The 19896-nt window shown below is 56.8% G+C and overlaps 1 protein-coding gene across 1 annotated transcript in view; it reads left to right on the top strand.

The window, feature by feature from the left end:
• The window catches only part of CACNG4 (calcium voltage-gated channel auxiliary subunit gamma 4), a 57337-nt gene extending 47811 nt beyond the window's left edge, over positions 1-9526 (top strand). Inside the window, exons 3-4 of the mRNA XM_030296886.1 lie at positions 3638-3778; positions 6569-9526. Of these exons, the coding sequence (XP_030152746.1) occupies positions 3638-3778; positions 6569-7107 (680 nt within the window). The 3' untranslated portion in view covers positions 7108-9526. The remainder of the gene's footprint in view (positions 1-3637; positions 3779-6568) is intronic.
• Positions 9527-19896: the final 10370 nt, after the last annotated feature.

Here is a 19896-nt window from a genome sequence, read left to right as displayed (position 1 = left end):
CGGGAGGACAGGGCTGCCCGGCAGGCGCTGGGGCTTTTAGGAGGGAAGGCAGTCACCTCACCTCACCGGAGCCTTCAGGAAGGAGGCTCGGGGAATACCGTTTCCCTGCACGCTCCTCCCAAAGCCAGAGGCAACGGAGCCCAAGTATCCCTTGCAAGGTGCATGGTGCGGCCTCCCGGGGCCCAGGGCAGGACGCAGAAAGTTCGAAGGAGGACCGGGAGGGGCAAGTCAGGGATGTGCAGCACACTCTCCCCTCCAGCTTCAGGCTCCCACTGTCCCCAGATTCCACCTGCGGTGCCCGAGGTGGGGGGGGCGTGAGGGCTAGGAGGGGCCCCGCAGCGATTTTCCCAAATCGATGGGGACAGCACAGACGAAAGATCATTTGGGAAGGAAACGCCCTCCTCAAGTGTGCTCTGTGGGGGCCCGGCGGGTTCATTCACAAGCTGCTGATGGAATTGGGGCGGAGGGCAGAGCTAACCCTCCGACGAGGGGGTGTTTTTCCACTCGGGGGCTGGAGGACAAAGGAGCTGGCCCCGAAACGAGATTCGGAGTACAGGTACCTGTGAGCTTCAGCCAGAGGGAGCAGGCAACGTCCTCGAACTGGGGGGGCCAAGGTCACGGTCACCACGGCCGTCCCCCACAATTCCCAGTATTTGGCCCTCTGGGCCCCAGAGTATTGTGACCCCCAAAATACGCAGAAGCACAGGAGACAGAGAGGAGGGGTCATGAGAGTTCATTTATTCACCCATTTAACACAAAGTTATTCTTGGGCCTATTACATGCCAGATACTGTGTTAGCCACACGTGTCACTGCCGTGGCGGAGCGGATGCTCCAGTGGGTCAGAGAAGGTCGTGGAAGGTTCCATGGTGCTTGCCTGTGGGAGTGGCAGCTTAACCATCCGGGCGAGGGGTATCGACCCTGACAGGTCCAAGGCCGTGCTTCTCACACACCCTGCCTTCCACAATTCGAGAACAAAATCAACCTTCCGACCATGCATTCTGAAGTCTTCCCGAGAAACCAGGCTTGTGCATTGAGTTCCTTCGCTGTCAGAGGGGCTCCTCCCCCAAACCCGGGGGCTCTGGCAGTGCCCCCACTGGTTTGTACATCCACAGGCAGGTGTGGGGTCTGAGCGGTCACCCCACACACAAACACACAGCCTGCCGTGTCTTTTCCACCGGCCCCTCTGGCCCGGGGGGTTCCCACCCATCCCACCCTGGTCCTGGGGTCCCTTTTCCGGGTGCCACATTTCCCATCACGGAGCCGATTTGGGTGCTAAGGCTCGCAGTATTGATGTCAGGGCTGCTGGGAGGCCCCTGTGCCTGAGGGTGAGTGAGAAGGAGGTACCAGTGCTCCAGACAAGACGCGGACTCTCTCCAGGGCTTGATTTGGCCTTGAGGCACGGCCCGGACCTCAGCCTTGCTCGTCCCTCAGCTCTGTGCAAGACCCACGCTGCACCATTGTCTACGGCAACCCCAGCTGGCTTCTGCACATCCAGAGCCCTGGGATGAGCCTTTGTGGCAAGGGACAGGCACGCACATGACTGACGTGGGCAGGATGGATGGCTCTGAGCCAGGTCTGGCCTCAGCGACCTTAGAGGCACTGGGCTCCCTTCTCCCCAGCCCCTCTGACGCATCTGCAGAACGGGGGCATCCAGGGGGAGCTGACCCCGGATTTTCTGGCCAGCGTGGCTTTGAGGCATGTTTCCAAAGCCCACGGGAAACCTCCTCCCAGAGCCTGCGGCTGCAAGAAGGCAGAGGAAGGGGGAGGAGGTGCTGGAGAGAAGAGCTTTATTTAATGCCCCCAACAAAGCCCCCTCTGTGAAGCGGGGCACACACTGGTGGGCTTACAGGAAAGGAGACAAATAGTGCCTTGAGAGGCTGCAAGGCCACAAACCGGCTCAGCTGGCTCAGGAGTCGGTGCCTGCCAGGGCTCCCCGACTCGCTGTCCCCCTCCGGGGCCACCAAGGGTCCATGTGGCCAGGATTTCTACTGGGCTGGGAGACCTGTAGGCCCATCAGGAAGGCTGAGCTCAGGGCTCCTCCTGAAGCCCCACTTCCCTTCCTCCTGGCCCTTCCAGCCAGATGCTAAGGAAGGGGGACCCGTATCCCCTAAGCCCCTACCAAGTGCAGAAAGTGTATTCTTTTCCTAGGGCCGCACGCCGGGTGGCTTAAAACAACAGGAATTTACTGTGAATTTACTCTCTCTCGGTGCGGAGGCTGGAGTCTTCAATGGGATGTTGGCAGGGCTGGGCTCCCTCCACGGCGCCCAGGGGTCTCTTGCGACGCCTGTCGGCTCCCCACCCTCCTTGACGTGGGGCCCCCTCACTCTTATCTCTGCCTCTGCCTTCACACGACTTCTTCCCTGCCTGTGTCTCTTCCTCTGCTCACAAGAGCACTTGTCATTGGATTTAGGACCCACTCTAATGCAGGATGGTGTCCTCTTGAGATCCTTAATTTAATCACACCTGCAAAAAAACCCTTTTCTAAATAAGGTCTCATTCATAGATACCTGTGATTAGGACTTGGTCATATCTACTGGGGGGTAGATATCTACATATCTATCTACCAATTCAACCCCTACAGGTAGGTATTTAATACTACTCTCCCCAGGTTACGAAACAGGAGACTTGGGGCGCCTGGGTGGCTCAGTCAGTTAAGCGGCCGACTCTTGTGTTCAGCTCAGAGCGTGATCTCACAGGTTGTGAGTTCGAGCCCCACGTCGAGCTCTGTGCTGATAGCGTGGAGCCTGTTCGGAATTCTCTGTCTCTGCCCCTCCCCAGCTCATGCTCTCGCGTTCTCTCTCTCTCTCTCTCTCTCTCTCCCTCAAAATAAATAAGCAAACTAAAAAAAAGGAGAGGAGACTGACGTTGTCAGAAGTTAGCCGCCCTGGTCGGTGGCAGAGCAAGTGTGCAACTCCAGCTTGGCTGGACAGTGAGGTCCACGCACGTCCCACTGGGTTTAGCCACCACACCCCGCCCCGTGACCTCAGGAGGCCCCGGTCTGTCCCCGGGGGGGTGGGGAGGGGGACGATGACAGCAATGATGGCAGTGGAGATAAAGGCTGTCACTCAGAAGTATGTGCAATGGCCAGGCCCTGTGCTAAGCCTCTTAATACACACGAAACCCACCAGAGGAGGTGGGTCCCTGCTCCCAGCTGCTTTCCGCAAACGGGGAAGCTCAGTGTTAAGTGAAGCGGCCTGACAAAATAGCCAGCATGTCCCAGAGCAGACCCAGACCCACCTGATGCCAAAGGCTGCGTCCTCAGCCACCCGTCACCACTTCCCAGCCTTCCAGAGGCTCCTTAGAGACCGCGTCCGTGAAAGGCTCAGCGTAGCGGTGAGGGTGCGGCGTCTGAATGGAAGGCAGACCAGCGTTTTCATGGCTGTTATTGGGGCTCCCAGATACCATTGAGGGGCCCTCCTGCCTTCGGGCTGGCAGGGGGAGCCTGCTGCGGGGCCTGAGCCATCGCTTGAGTGGGGTCAGGCTGCCCCCGCCCGGCCAGCTCCCAACCCGCCGAGGTCTGCAGGGCCTGATGGGAGGGAACCTTCAAAGTCAGGAGAAGGGCCTCGAGCGTCGGGGCCGTGCCCAGAACGGCGGCCGCCCTCACCGCCCTCTACTCTGTCTCCCGCCCCGGCCCAGGCATCGTGCGCGCCTCCAGCGTCTTCCCCATCCTCAGCACCATCCTGCTGCTGCTTGGCGGGCTCTGCATCGGCGCCGGGAGGTTCTACAGCCGCAAGAACAACATCGTCCTCAGCGCGGGCATCCTCTTCGTGGCCGCAGGTGAGCCGCCGGCTCCGTTCCTCCGGCACCGGGCGCGCTCCCGGGGCGTGCGCGGAGCTGGGGGGGCGCCGACGCGAGGTCCTTGCTCCTAATTGACTTCAAAGGTCCGGGTGCGAGGGGGCTGGCGCGGGGCGTGGGGAGCGGCTGCTCAACGGGCACGGAGTCTCCTTCTGGGGGCGGCGAACACGTTCTGGAACTAGATAGAGGCGTGGGGTGCACAACACTGTAAATGTACTAAATGCCGCTGAAGTGGGCACTTGAAGGGGCTCATTTGTGCCATGTGGATTTCACATCAATCACAAAAATAAATAAGTCTAAGTGTGCACAGTGCCACAAAGGGGCAGTGCCGGCGCCTTGTAAGCCTGGCTGCATCGGGGGGGGGGGGGGGGGCCAGGAGGGTACCCCGAGGGACTCACGGAAGCCAAGACCTGAAGGAGCGGAGGAGGACAGGGTGAAGGGGGCAGAACCGGCAAGGGTACACATCAGAGTCACCCTCTGCGACCCAGTGAAGACCCACGGAGCTGCGGGTGACAGTAACACACGCCCTCCTAACTGGCGTGACACTGGCACTCCTCCGGCCTCGATGGAGAGACTTCAGCGCATGCCTCACCACTGCAGACGTGGAGGCAGTCAGGCCGGAAGTGGGCTCACAGCTGGCTAGCGGCCGGCAGGTGCACATACATGGTGCGGTGGAGAACTCGGGTTTTCCGGCCCGGGTCTCCGGGGGAATCTTGACGGGGCAGAACTTGGCCGGTGGCATCCTGGAGTCTCCAGGCAGCACCTGCAGAGGTCAGATAAACTTGCAACAAGGGACCCTGTCAGGAGAAACAGGACGTGCCTGACGTCCTAGGCCTTCTAGTAAGTAAATTCGAGATAGGTTACAAAGTTCAGTAATTCTTTCCTAAGTTGTTAACAGAGCTCCTTGCACCGCCTTATCGGTGTTTTTGCTTTCAAAGCATCCTTTGTCTTACCCCAGTCTGGTGAGGCGACCCTAGATGGGCCTGGTCTCTGCATCCTAAAGCCGTCCAGTAGTCCCATGAGGGTGATAATGAGAATCCCAGTAAAGGTGGTGGTTGGTGGTCGAGCTTCCTTTTTGAGGATGGGGAGGGGCCTCACAGGGCCCCACCCCGTCTTGTCCTCTCCTACGGTCTCTCGGAGGGAAGGCGACTTCCCAAAGCAGTTAAGGGACTGGTTCAAAATCTTTCAGCCAGATTCTTATGGTCCTTCCTCTATATTACTTCTGCTTTTGCGTCCTTCCAGGGCAACAGATAATGTGTGAGTGTGTGTGGGGGGGGGGGGGGCGTATGTGTGTCAAGGGTGTGTGGTGTGCGTGTGTGTGTGTGTGTGTTAGCAAGAAGTACCCCAGTGTCAGGTCTCCTTCTTGGCCACGTCCCCATCCCTTTGCTTCTTGTCCCCTCCAGAGGCAGAGGTGGGAGGAAAGGGCCACACCCCATTCTCTCTCCTCCTTCGAGCCCCCAGATTTCTGAAGGTGGGGACCACTAAAGAAGTCCCTGCTGTGAGGTTTGAATCCTGTACCCCTTCCTTTCCCGAGGAAGGGAAAGATTTGCATAACACCAGCTACCACATACTACAGCCGTGGTCCCAGGGCTCGGTGAGCACAACCACATCATCCCAGATTCTGAGGGGGTAGTCAGGTGGTCCAGGTGGCTTCCCTGAAGTCACGTGGTGGCAAAGACACAGGCTGTGCCCACGGCCGTCGGCCTCCAAAGGTGCCCTCTGCCGCTGCCCATTTCCCCAGGGGGAGCCATACAAAGCCATATCCAGATGTCCCGGGTCACTGGAGAAGCTGTGGATTCCAGGGCCCTGGCAGAAGCAGGATTCAAGTGCAGGCAGCTTGGCTGTACTCAAACTCACTTATAATAAGATGAAATTAAATAAATAAAGACCGCAACAGGTGACTACATCCCACCTCTCAGGCTAGCAAAGGTCCAGCATGTTGATACAATAAATTATAGGCTGTTGACACCCACAGTCGTACTCCTGTGTGTGTGGAGCGGTGTGGACGCAAGGATGTCCGTGGCAACTTTGTCCTAGCGGAGGGCCAGAAGCCACCTGACGCCCATAGCAGAGACCTGGTTAGATATCCATGCAGTGGGTGCTACATGCACTTAGACAGACAGCTCTCCGTGGCCTGACGTGGAACCGTCTGCCAGGTGGACTGTTGAGTGACAAGGCAAGAGGACAAAGAGCATTGTGCAAGGAAAGAAAGAGATGTATATGTGTGAGAGAGAGAGAGCAACAGAGAGGGCGGGGGGGGGGGGGGGAGAGACTAGATACAACGATAATTTAAGAAAGAAGGTAACAGGGGCACCTGGGTGGCTCAGTCGGTTAAGCCTCCAACTTCGGCTCAGGTCACGATCTCACAGTTCGTGAGTTCAAGCCCCCTGTTGTCAGTGCAGAGCCCCCTCCGGATCCTTTGTCCCCCCCCCCACCAATCTCTCTCTGCCCCTCCCCCACTTGCACTTTCCCTCTCTCTCTCTCTCAAAAATAAATAAAACATGTTTTTTAAAAAGAAAGAAGATAACAGTAATGGCCTTCAAGAGGGGAACTAGGTAGCCAAGTACCTGTGTTCTACATCTCATCTGAACTTTTGCTTTATTACCTCAAAACCAATTACTTAAAAGAAAAGTCAACAACCGGAATAAAGCAATACCTATCCAAGGGGGGGTGGCCACCAGCCCCTCCTCCGCCCTCCTGTCCCTCATCCAGCTGTGGGTCTAACGTCTGCCTCCCTCCCTCCCTCCCACCCCTCTCCTGCCTCTCTTTCAGGCCTCAGTAACATCATAGGCATCATCGTCTACATCTCCAGCAACACAGGTGACCCAAGCGACAAACGTGATGAAGACAAAAAAAACCATTACAACTACGGTTGGTCTTTTTACTTTGGAGCCCTGTCCTTCATCGTGGCCGAGACCGTGGGTGTCCTGGCCGTAAACATTTACATTGAGAAAAATAAAGAGTTGAGATTTAAGACCAAACGGGAGTTCCTCAAGGCCCCCTCCTCGTCTCCCTACGCCAGGATGCCGAGCTATCGGTACCGGCGACGACGCTCACGGTCCAGCTCGAGGTCCACCGAGGCCTCTCCGTCCAGGGCGGCGTCTCCGGTGGGCCTGAAGATCACTGGGGCCATCCCCATGGGCGAGCTGTCCATGTACACGCTGTCCAGGGAGCCCCTCAAGGTGACCACCGCCGCCAGCTACGGCCCCGACCAGGAGCCCGGCTTCCTGCAGCTGCACGACCTGTTCCAGCAGGACCTACAGGAAGGCTTGCGCGTCAGCGTGCTGAACCGGCGGACGACCCCCGTGTGAGCCACCCCCCTCTCTGCACCGGCCTCTCCCCAGAACCGCTGTTTGGATCCCACAGGAGGGCATCTGACCCTTAGGCTGGACCGACCACGGACTGAAGCCAAAACCCAACCCTCCCTTGTCTCCAGAAAGTGTCACGGGCTGGCTGGGAGCGAAGCGCTGGGAGACGGGAGTTGGAAGCCGAAGGCTGACTTTGTCCCCCAGAGGGGCGTTTTGACGGCCCAGGATCCCGAGATCTCCTGAGGCTGCAAGGCCTTGACCAACCTGGGAAAACAAAATCGAGCCATTGTCTCCTCTTGGAAATAATTCTTGCCGGAAGGTCGGGCTTTCAGAGCCCTCCCTCTCTGCCTGGGTGAGGGGCCACCGGGAGGGATTCACCGGGTACAGGGGACCTTTGGACACTGGTCAGGTGCCGTTTGACCTGAGGTTCTGGGTCTGTGAGCGGGAAACAAGGAAGCCGAAACGTGCCCCCTTCCTGTCTGTTTCTTGCTCTCTCTCTCTCTTTCTCTCTGGCAGTGGCCGGTTGTTGAAATAACCGTGATCCTGAGGAGAAAGCCCCTGTGGCCAACTGGTGCTTTGGCCTTTGTGCTATCCTGGGGCCGGCTTCCCTCGACCTGAGGAGACCAAGGCCTGTGGAAGAATCCGCAGTGGAGGAGGCCATTCGCTGGCCTGGGTGTGAGGTAAACCCAGAGTCTGTGGCTTGGCATTCTGGTCTGCTTCTAGAAGTTTCTGCCGTACACAGAAAGGGCAGGACGCTCTGACTGTACTTGAGAGTCTGGAAGATTCCACGGGTCTGAAGGAAGGTGCCCATATGGCCTCTTGCTGTGCCCCTCCCCACGGACCCTCCTCAGAGCAGCTCTGTCCCTTCTTGGGGAGCGGAGGGGGCAGACCCCCCACCACCACCGGCGTTTGGCAACAGGAGCCTGAACTTCTGTTCGAGAAAGGGAGACCCGAGGGTGAACAGCGGCCAACACATCAGAACAAACATCCGTTTCCTAAGTGGTTATTGATCGTGACTGGTTGCAAACGAAGGCCAGGGGAGCAAGTGACACTCGGTTCTTCGTCCAGACAACGGCAGCAGCAGCCCCTCCCCCACACCCACTCTTGTCATTTATTCTGCCACCACCCGAAGGGCTCAGCCGAAGGAGTTCGGGCAGTTTGGATGAAAAGGCCGCGCTGTGTTTTCCTTCCTCCTCGAGGGAGGGACACCTCGGCACTCTGGAACCGAGGCGGCGGTTCCGCGTTGGACGTTTTCTTCCAACCACAACCATCTCTTCCCATCCCGAGGCAAGCGGAGAAGGCAGACGCGAGTGTGGGTTCAGAAGACAACCTTTCTGGAACAGGGAGCTCACCCTCTTTTATATAAAACACGTGCTTTCTAAAGACAAATCCTTTCTTACTTTTTGAGACTTGGTCGTCCGATCTCGAGCGGTCGCCTGTGGTCCCGGTAGCTGTCATCCTGAGAAGTGACCAGCGAATTCTTACCTCAGCCACCTGCTCGCCGACCCCCTGGGCGGACTCAGCCCCCAGGAGTTGAGATCTGGGTCACGGTCATCGCCATCCTCCTTCACCCCCGGAGAGGAAATCTCCCCGGGGACCCCTCGCCTGACTGCCCCGGAGCGCTGGCCAGCCGAGGCGCGGTGTGCTGGGAACCCTCCGCGCTTGCCCGAAACCCCTTCCTCCCGTTGAGGTTGGCTTTGTGTGGTGGTTTGTCCAAGCATGTGCAGCCGTGAATGCTGGAGCGTCAGGGCTCGTGGCCTGCCCTGCTGGGGGCCAACCCCGTCCCGTCCTGCCCCCAACCCGACCGCCCTTGGTGCCCCACCCCCCCCATCTGTGACCCCATCTTCCCGGGCTCGAAGGAAAGGGGGCAACATCTGGGAACCCATCACCCCGCCAGGTCCCCACACTCTTCTGTCACTTCCCAAAGCAAGGCAGCCGTGCTGTTTCTTCCACATAAGTCACCTCCTCCCCTGCTGCCCCGGAAGTTTCTGTCATTTCATGCAGAAAGCTGTGTTCCCATGAATCCTACCTCTCGCCCAGTCCCAGGCAGAGAATGTGGGGCCCACTCTAGGGACCAAGAAAGAGTAGAAAGAAGCAACAAAGAAGGACAGAAGAGCAGGGAGCAGAACCACCTCAGAGCCCCTGGTCTTCACAGCCTTTCTCCCCACCATGCCCGGGCTCCCGGACCCTCTGCCGGGGGCCACCCTTCTGCGCACCGCCCCCCAGCCAGGGGCGCCTGGGGAAGTGGGCGGAGCTGGCTCCCTGCCACCTGTCAGGCTGAGACCTTGCGTCCCCAGAGGGGGACGCAGGGGCCTGTGCCCACCTCCTCCCATCCCACCACCCTCTCCAACCAGCCCCTGTGTGTTTCGCCCGTTAAGCACCTGTGAATCCTGTTACCTACTACTGGTTTTGGGTTGTTAGTTCTGTCTTTTTTTTAATTAAATAAAAACCTTTTTGAAATGTTCTCTTGTTGATGTGGGGGGAAGGGGTCGAGCTCCCTTTGAGTCTTTGTGGGCACTTAGGGCAAACAGTGTCCCTCCTGGGGGACACTGTGGACCCTCCAGGAGAAGGAGGAGGGAGGCCGGGCCCTGTGCCGGCCAAGGTGGGTTTCATCCAGGTCACCAGCCACCTCCCTGGTAACACCAGCTGGTTTCAGACTGCTGAGTGGTATCAGCAAGGTGCCTTTTTTTTTTTTTTTTTTAATTTTTTTTTTTTCAACGTTTTTTATTTATTTTTGGGACAGAGAGAGACAGAGCATGAACGGGGGAGGGGCAGAGAGAGAGGGAGACACAGCATCGGAAACAGGCTCCAGGCTCCGAGCCATCAGCCCAGAGCCTGACGCGGGGCTCGAACTCACGGAGCGCGAGATCGTGACCTGGCTGAAGTCGGACGCTTAACAGACTGCGCCACCCAGGCGCCCCAGCAAGGTGCCTTTTAACAGATGGGCTGGGAGATGGACGGGCCACCCCTGCGTGTGGTGTGGGCATCTGGGCAGCTGAGCAAGCCAGACCCATCTGCAGAACCTGCCGGGCGGGGGCCAGCCAGCCAGAACCGCAGCCTCGGAGGCCCTAAGTTGCCTGCCAGGGTTTCTAAGAAGTCCAGCCTCCTTTCCCCCTCCAACTTCGGAAATGATTAAAAAACAAAGGAGGCCAAGTAGCAAAATGACCGGTAAAGCTGGCTCCAACCAGAGGCCAAATGGGACCAAGCCATCTAATCTCAGGCCCAGCCGCCTGAGTCAGAGAGAGGGACCGCCCCCCGCCACCAGGAGTCAGAGAGAGGGACCGGGTGGCCCCTCGGAGCAGGGCAATACTGACACGCTGCGACAGGCCCCCGCGGGTCACAGGGGATGCCCGCTGTAACCCAGCAGGTTCGCCCCTGCAGGTGGGCACGGGCTGGATGTCAACTCTATGCTCTTGGGAGGCATGACAAGGGGAGGACTGCTGTCCTCCCCCACTTCTACCCGAGCTACCGTCCAGGGGACATGTGCATTCAATTACACATCCCCCTTTCTTTCGGGACCCAGACCTCGAGTTTTCCTCCTGAGAGTCAGGGGCTCTGCTGCTCTTCCTGGAGCCTGGAGGCACCAAACTCTGAACACCCAGAAGGTCTTTCCTGGTCCCGGCAGAGGGAGGCCGAGTGAGCCACGTCCCCGCTCTGGTGGCTGCAGGAACCACTCCCCGCACGTCTGAACTTTCTCCCCTGGCTTTTTAACCCTCTTTCCTACCACCTGAGACGGGTCTGTGGGGAAAGTGATGTCCCAGATGCGCTGAGCCACCAGGTCCCGGGGCCCGGCGAGCTCAGCTCCACAGCCCCACCCACTGACCCCCTGCTCCAGCCCGAGCCCTTGCCACCCAGCACCAGCCCCGCGTGCCAGAGGGACTCTGCCTCCTGTTTGTTCTCAGCCCTCAGGAAACTCTGGCTCAGCACAAGCTTTGCAGCCGTTCTGGGGGGGATCCCGTGGCAGTCTGAATTTAGGGGCAGGGTACGGCCTCCGACGTGGGGTTCACGTGGTCCCGAATTTCCATCAAATAAAAAACTCGGTCTCCCTAGTTTGCAGAGTTAGATCCACAAGAACTGACACAGAACCGGATGTTCTCATTCCCTAACCAAAATGCCCCCCCCCCCCAGCCCCGCTCCGGCCCGGGAGCCCCCACCCTTGCCTTCACTTACGCTACTCAGAGTAGGCGAACGGCATTACCAGCAACGCCCAGTCCTAGACTGGCTTAATGCAACGGAAGTTTACTTCTCACTCATGTAAAGTCCAATCGACTGGGTGCGGGGCGGGGTGGGGGGGGGTAGTGGCGGGGGGTCCTGTGCTCCACAGCGTCATTCAGAATTACAGGCCCGAGCCGTGGGAGCTCATTCATCTTCAATATCGGCTGCCAAGGTTGCCCTGGCATTGACATCCAGGGGGCCGAGGGGGAAGACAGAGGGCAGGCAATTGATCATGAGAGTAGGGGAGTCTTGTGGGGAGTTTTAAGTGACTTTCCCTCCTGCTCATATGCCGTTGGCCAGAATCCAATAACACGGTCACATCTCTAAGAGCCGGGGAAGATACGAAATGTGGCCTGGCCCAGGAGGAAAGGAAAACAGTTTAGGGAACAGCTGGCCAGTCTCAGTTCCCTGGTCTATGCCTTTCAGCAGCGTCCTCTTTTCCCTCCCCCATCACCCACCAATGTTCTCGGGAGTGCCTACGTGAAAACGGGACTCTGTCTGGCACTGCATCTACCTGTGTGGCCTGAGCCCTCCTTCAGCTCCAGCGGGATGCCTGGCCTCTTCTCTGCTCCGGATGCGCCATCCGCAAAACGCGTCTACGCTCCCTTCTCTGTGGACTTGGAAGAACGGGCTTGAGCTTGTGCCTTGACCCCAACAAGAACCAGAATCACTGGACATCGTGACCAGCAGGGGTGGCAGGTGCCATAAGAATCATCCCATTCGATGGACTCATCCACGAAGAGGGATAAGCCAAAAGAGGGAGGAAGGGATTAAGGAAGAATAAAAAGAAGGGAGGAAATATTTTTTGAGGATGTTCACAGCAATCATGAGACGGAGATGCCACTAGCCCAGGGGCGGTTTTCTTCTCCAAGGGCCACTTGCCAAGGTCTAGAGACATTTTTGGTTGTCACACTCGGAAGGGGGTTGCTCTTGGCATCTAGCGGGTGGAGGCTAGGGATGCTGCCGAACATACTCCACCCGCCAAGAACGATCTGGCCCCAGATGTCACTAATGCCGAGGCCGAAAAACCGTGCATTGGCCTGATTTTACGGTGAGGGGGACGAGGGCACAGTGAGGTCACTGGTGCGGGGTCACACCCGGGCTTCTGATACTTGCACCTAGGCTGTGGACATGTTAGGAACACCCGACTGTTTATTCCCAGGATTGCCTGTCCCTGCAACTCTTTCTGATTTTTGCCTTTTTCCCCTTTGCTTTTGAGCCAACAGTTTTGGAAACAGAAATTTGTCACTGCAAGAGGAAACGGGAAAATGGCCACCTGGCCTGGGTGGGCGCAGGGGTGCCTGGGTTTGGGGGCAAAAGGCTGACTGAGTTCAACCAAACGGGTAACGGGAGATCAAGCCCAGAAACCTGGCCCGGCTTGAGGCCGGGGCTCCACACCTGGGGCGTCCTCCTCTGCCCGTGCCCCTGTCGGCAGCTGCAGGGACACGGCCCGGAGCCAGAAACACCGGTTCATGAGCCAGCAGCACTGGGCAAGCCCCCCAGCCTCTCAGAGCCCCCGTTCCCTCCTCAGTCAGATGAGGAGGTAGCACTTCCCCAACCCCCAGGGCTGTTGGGAGAATGAATGAAACTTGAACTTGAAGGAAAGGTTCGTAAATACCTGAGCTCAGCAACGAGCACGAAGAGTGAACTTTCGGGAGTGTTCGCTGACCAGCAACACGTAAGGAGTTTCCAGATGGATGGTTCTAGAACAGCCTTGGGAGGTGGCACGCTGAGGGTGTGGTTTGGGAGAAACCTGTCATCCCGCGGATCCAACACGGGGCAGTGCTCCCCAGGGAGGGCTCCTGCCCCAGCTGCTTCTCTGGCTGAAGCCCATTCGTTTCAGGTCCTGCCTTCTTAGCAGGTCCTGCAGTCCCGCGAACCTTCTTCAGGCTGGAAAGGCTGCAAGAGCCCAGTCCTGACCACTTTCAGGTGCCCTGGGAGCTGGGCTGCACGGGAAGGTCTGGGTCCCTAGCGTGCGGCTGGCACAGAGGAGAGGCCTGGGGGGCGGGGAAGGGAGGGAGCTCCCTGCAGGGAGCTCAGAGGCAGCACGTGACTTCAGCTCCCTGCACTCGTTCCTAATATAGCACCCCTGGCCGCCCAGCCCTAGACCTGAGGGGTGGGGCGAGGGACGGAGGGTAGGAGAGGTGCTCCGGGAGCTCAGAATCCGAAAGGGGAGATGATGCAGGTTCACCCGATACAGGTATTTTTAAACTTGCAGCTCCCAACAAAATTGCCAGTACAACCTCAACCTCGGGAGAAGTCTGTGATGACAGAGGGTTACAGGTGCTTTTTTTTTTTTTTCCCTTGTGCTCACAACTGCAGGAAAGGGTCCCTGGAAGGACCTATTTCCTGACCTTTGTCCCCTGATAAGTTTTCTGAGACACACTAACCCCCGAGGGGGTCTCCAAAATCCACCAATTAAATTGCAAATAGCCAGGTCCTTTTTAAAACAAATAATACTACATTTTCCTAATTCTAAGAGTATTCCATTTTGCCTTTTTAAAAAAAAAAAATCTGGGGCGCCTGGGTGGCGCAGTCGGTTAAGCGTCCGACTTCAGCCAGGTCACGATCTCGCGGTCCGTGAGTTCGAGCCCCGCGTCGGGCTCTGGGCTGATGGCTCAGAGCCTGGAGCCTGTTTCCGATTCTGTGTCTCCCTCTCTCTCTGCCCCTCCCCCGTTCATGCTCTGTCTCTCTCTGTCCCAAAAATAAATAAACCTTGAAAAAATAAATAAATAAAATAAAATAAAAAAATCTAAAAATACAGAGAAATTAAAGAAGAAAACACTATCAGCCAAAAGTCCTACCGCCCAAGACATAAACCCAGGTATAACATTTCAGGGTACCCCAGTGTAGGTTAATCCCCTGCCTCTGGTCACCACTTTTCATCATGGCAATCTTCCCATGTCTGTACATATTTCTCAAAGGCACAGTCTGTAATGGCTGCATAAAACAGAGATGTGGCCATTTATCTAACCAATGTCCCCTGGCTGCACAGAGCCTATTTGCTCCCTAGATCTTCAATGGTGTCTGAATGGGGCCAAAGGGCTGGGAATCTCAGGATGCGTTTGGTTAAGATCCAGTGACCTCTCACCGTGAACTTCTGGCTCAGCTCTATCCTAGCGGCCGATGAAAAGATAAGCTCCTTGTCCACCCTGAAACGCACTCAGGATCTTGTCTACATGCACACCTGGGTGTCTGGGCTGGGGCGATAACAGCTCCCCTCCCCAGGAGCTAGTAAGCAGCTCCGTGCCAAGTTCCTCTTGAAAGGCTGGGGCTGCTTCATCCCACCAGGCTTCACGTCTAGCCGCCCTCCGCCAAGCTAAATGGAATCCCTTCCACTTTCTGAGTGTATCAGCTAGGAGGGCTGTGTAACAAATTACACCAGAACTTAGTGGCATTAAACAACTGTTAGACATGATCGTGGATTCTTATCTCTGCTTGACAGAGACAGGATCGGGATGGCTTATCTCGGCTCCACAGCGTCTGTCTGGGGCCTTGGCTGGAAGACCCGAGGGGTGGGCGCTGGAATCATCTGGAGGCTAATCTGCTCGTGTCTGGCAGTTGATGTGGGCTATTGGCAAAGACTGTAGCTGCAGTTTGCAGCCTGAATGTCTACACACGGCTTCTCTGGGTGGCCTGAGGTTCCTCACAGCATGGTGGCTAGGTCCAAGGGCCAGTGTCCCCAGAGCAAGAGGGAAAGGTAGAAGCCTCAGAAGTCACATAGCATTACTTCAGCTGCACTTTGAGGGTGAAGACAGTCAAAAACCTGCTTGAGTTCAAGGAGAGAGGAAAGAGACTGCACTTGTTGATGGGGAGTGACAAGGTTCTGGAAGTACATGGGGACACAGAAATGCTTCTATGGCCACTTTTGGAAGATGCAATCTCCCCTCCCCCACTTCCAGCCCCTCCCCACCCCACCCAGTCTCTCCAATACCTTGTGGGGCTCTCAGCTTCTTCTCCACCCACCAATCCTCTCTTCCGTCGTCTGTATCCACTGTGCCTTCTGGAACTCCCCGAATCTCCACCTCCTGGGACCTGTGAAACCATCCTCTCTTCTAAGGACACACCTTTCCCTGGTCCTCCTGGTGAAAGCTGTCCCTTCTTCCACTGGGGTTCCCTGCCCAGGTTCCCAACAAAACATTCCTGGCTGTTCAGCCCCATGACCCGTCCTGAGAGGTGTGGGGCTGCAGAGAAAAGGGATCCAAGACACCTCAGGGTCCAGAGGAGGGTTGGGGCAGGTACACTGGATACTTGCAGCTTCCAACAAAACTGCCAGTACAACCTCAGGAACAGAAGTCTGTGATCAGAGAAGATTATGAACACATGTCCTTGGACTTGTCATAGCAAGGCGGAGGGCGGGGGGGGGGGGGGGGGTGGTGCTGACACCTGCAAACCGTTATTCCTCCACTCTCCTGGGGAGGAGCCTTCTCTGAGGGCCAGGGGTCAACCACCCCAACTCCCTGGCCTCACAGCTCTCCTGCCTTCTTGCCTCCGTTGACCTCTGTCTCCAACCTGGATATTGGCATCACCCTGGTCTGCCCCCCACTGTCATCTTCAGGGACAGCGTCCTCCTCTCTGACCACAGCTGCCAGTGCTCCAGCCCCTTCACTGCCTTACCACCACTCCAGCTGTTCTCAAACCTCATCAAGTCCCCCAGGGCCTTGACCTCTCCAAATTCTCCCAATACATCGACCTTCCCGGTTGTAGGACCCTCGAGAGTCATCATTTAAGCTCATCCTTGCCAATGTCTCCATTGCCTTGGTCCCTCTGCTTTCTAGCTTTTCCCTCCTGGGAGAACCCAACCCTCCTAATCTCACCTTCCATCTTCTCCTGAACCCGAGCTACAGGATGATGCCAGAGAAAACCAAATTGTAAACCAACGCATATGTAGGCGGATAGTGGCCTCCAAGGATGCCCAGGTCCTAATCCCTGGAACCTGTGAGTATGTCACTTTATGTGGCAAAAGGGACTTTGCAGCTGTAATTAAAGTAAGGATCTTGAGATGGGGAGCTCTTCCTGGATTATCTGGGTGGGCCCAGAGTCATCACAAGTGTCCATAAAAAGGAAAGAGGGAGGTAGGAGAGTCAGAGGAGGAGACATGATGACAGAAGCGGAGGTCAGAATGAAGCGATCGTAGGCCTTGAAGGCAGCAGAGTTCTGGGTCCCCTGGGCTCACAGGATGGAATTGGGAGCAGCAAGCCTGGTGCAACAAAGGGCCTGAGTTGAATGGCACAGATGAAGTGGGTGTAAAGAGGTTGGACCCACTGGGTGGCACCGTGCTTTTTTTTTATAGTATCTTAGGATGAAACGCCCAAGGCCATTTCGCAGCCTAATTAAGGCTGAGCTCAAAATTAGATCAGCATGTTGCCAAAGAGGACGTATTCGGCCCCTCCCAGGCGTGCCCTGGCCCCAGCTCCGAATGAGGTCCGCCTCTGGGGGATGTTTCCCTGCCCCCAGTCATGTCTGGTCCTTCTTGGGAAAACAGCAGTCACTTGGGACAAATGAAAACTGGTTCATCTGGACGAGTAAAAATATAGACAAAACTCCCAACTAGCTGAGTGCAGCATATCTAAGGAGTGTGGAAAACGTTGGCTTCAGGATGCTGCTTCCCTTTGAACTTGACTGCAGAGGTAGTGACGATGCCCTCCTGGGGTGTCCCTCAGCAGCTTGAGGTAAATTAGCCATTGCTCTCAGCTGTCCTGGGTCTGCCCCAGCTGCCATTTCTAATGTCCCTGTGGCCTCGAGCCACACAGAAAAGTCCTTTGGATCATCTGGTGGGGCAAGTTATTTGAGCTTCTGTCCCTTTCTTCTTTCAGTCCATCTGTCCATCCAGCCAGCCATCAGTCATTCAACAAACATCTATGAAGATCCCACTCTGGGCTCAGATCTAGGGGTGTCCTCTGAGGGCACCCAGGACGAGTACATAATAGTCTGTCTCTACCCTCCAGAAGTTTATAGCCCATAAGAGAAAGCTGGTCCATCTGTGCTCTGTAAATAATCATAACAGCACTAGCCGCCCCGAACCCATTGCCTACTGTTAGCTCAGGCCACCATAACAAAATCCCACAGACTGACCTAAACAACAGAAATTTATTTTTGCAGGGTGCCTGGGTGCCAGTTAGTTGGGCATCTGACTTCGGCTCAGGCCACGATCTCACTGTTTGTGGGTTTGAGCCCCGAGTCGGGCATTGTGCTGACAGCTTGGAGCCTGCTTTGGATTCTGTGTCTCCTTCTCTCTCTGCCCCTCCCCTGCTTCTGTGTGCACCGTCTCTCTTTCTCTCTCAAAAATAATTTGAAAAAAACAAAAACAAAAAAAGAACTTTATTTTCACCTGGTTCTGGAGGCTGAAAGACTTAGAACAGGGGAGGGACTGCACGGTTGGCTTCTGGTAACACAGCCCTCTTCCCGGGGTTTACCTTCTCACTGGGTCCTCACGTGGCAGGGAAAAAGAACAAGCCTTCTGGTATCCCTTCTTTGAAGGATGCTAATCCCATCAATCCCATCGCGGGGGCCCCCTTCTCATGACCTCATCTAACCTAATCACTGCCCAAGGGTCCCACCTCCAAATACCGTCACATTGGGTGGTGCGTCAACATGTGAATTTAGGGGGGACATAATCCTGTCCACAGCACCTGACACGGGCTAAGCTGGTAAAGAGCATTATCTCTGATGCCTGCCAGCTCCCCAGCCAGCCGGCGTTGCCCTCATTGATAGATGCGGCGGGGCGGCTTAGAGAGGCTGATGACTCCCGGGGAGCCGGGCTCAGCAGAGCAGGCTCTGAGCCTGGGCTGGCCGCTCGACCCTCCTTCCCACGCCCTGGGGAGGGGAGGGCCCGTGCAGAGGGCGCAGGTGTCTCCCAGCCCTGGCTCCCCGGCAGACATCGGCATCCACGGAGCCCCTTCCCTGGCACCGTGAGGGTTCCCGAGAGCCACACAGGCAGCGTGACTGTGGCCTCAACGAGCAGCAAAGGTCTGAAGGAGCTTGGAGGCAAGGCGACGGGACCGGGAGACTCGCCCGCAAACCCCTGGAGTCGCCCACATCGTGGCAGATTTACACAAAGAGGACTTCAAAAGGAAGAGGCCATCCATCTCTCATGCTCTGAGGCCGGTGGAGGACTCAGGGCCCCCCGCCCCCCGGCTGCCCAACCCCCTCCTGCCTCCCCCACTCCCGCCGAGGGAAGGTGCAGCCCGGCCTCCGTGATGGGCCTGCTGTGTGGTCCGCGGTGGCCGGTGATGCTGAGCGTACCCCACGGGCCAGGCCCCACTCAGCACCCTTCCCAAGACCTTCGGCGGCTCCCGCACTGGAGAGCTCAGGATGCCCACCCCCACCGCACCCGGAGATTCAAAGTACATCTCTATTTCTTCAAATGACTTCCTATCTACCTGTAGTGCCGAAATTAAGTCGTAATATAGTGCTTCTTTCTAGATATTCTGTCCTAAACCACCGGAACCTTCTTCTCGCCCCCTGACTGCCGCTTTGTGGGTGTGCCTGGCACACGGTGAGTCTGCCTCAGGCTACCCCACGTCCCTCCGAGGACCCCAGGCACCTGGCACTTGAAGCTGGGCCCACGGGCCGTGCGAGGGGCTGGGGTCCTGGGCCAGGCCTCTGCTCCGGGGAGCTCCCCCTGGAGAAGGCCCGCCCGCCCGGACACAGAAAGGCACTCTCAGGGGGCCAGTCCCCTGCGGGAACACAAGCAGGGGGCAGGGAGAGAAAGGGAGCACAGATGAGGGGGGGGATCTCTCGGGAGGTTATAACCGGAAGGGGAGGCTGGTTTGCAACACAGAGGTGAGCTCTAACTGCCCAGGCGCCCCTGCATGTGTTTCTCTTGTTACGGGAGCCCGAGCCAAGAACTTGGAAGGGTAGAGGAAAAGGAAACTTGTGCTCACCAGTAGTCACAACAGATCTTGGCCATTCCTCCTGGCTCCGACCATGGCTTCAGAGGTGGGGCTCTGGGTTCCAAGAGCTGGCTTCACAGTTTACCAGCTGTGTGACCTTGGGCAAGTCGCTTCTGTATCCGTACCTGTAAAATGGATGTGACAGTTGCACTCACCTTATGGAGTGGTGTGAAACTTAAAGACAGTGACGTGGAAAAGCTTAGCAGGGCACATGATATATAGTAAACACTCACCGGATGAGCCGTTCCTACGATCGTCATTACCCTTAATGGTCTGTGACGCCTGAGTGTTTCTCGCACACAGGCAGAGAATTTCCGTTAAGCTACGTCAACCTGAGGCCGGGATTTTGAAGCTCAAAAGCCCGCTCGGCTCAGGGGTCTATTCCTGGCCACACATCAGGCTCTTGGATCGGCCCCAAAAGGGGCAACTGGTAAACCCGGAAAGGAAGAGAGGTGCAGAATGCGGGAGGGGTGTGGGGGCTCGCGGGCAGGCAGGACTCTCCGAAGGCCGGCCCGCTTTCCTCTGTCCCCTGCTGTATCCACGCACCCATCAGCCTCTTCGTAGTCACCTGTGGAACAACCTACTTCTGTCCTTTTTTAGTGAAATGCATTTATCTCGTCAATGAAAACGTGCGTGGCAAATCTTTAATAGAAGTAAAATGAAAACCGTAAGATAAAAGCAG

This window comes from Lynx canadensis, chromosome E1 (assembly GCF_007474595.2).
Source record: "Lynx canadensis isolate LIC74 chromosome E1, mLynCan4.pri.v2, whole genome shotgun sequence".
NCBI lineage: Eukaryota > Metazoa > Chordata > Mammalia > Carnivora > Felidae > Lynx > Lynx canadensis.
Note: the sequence above shows the minus strand (reverse complement) of the source record. Positions and strands in the feature narration are given on the sequence as shown.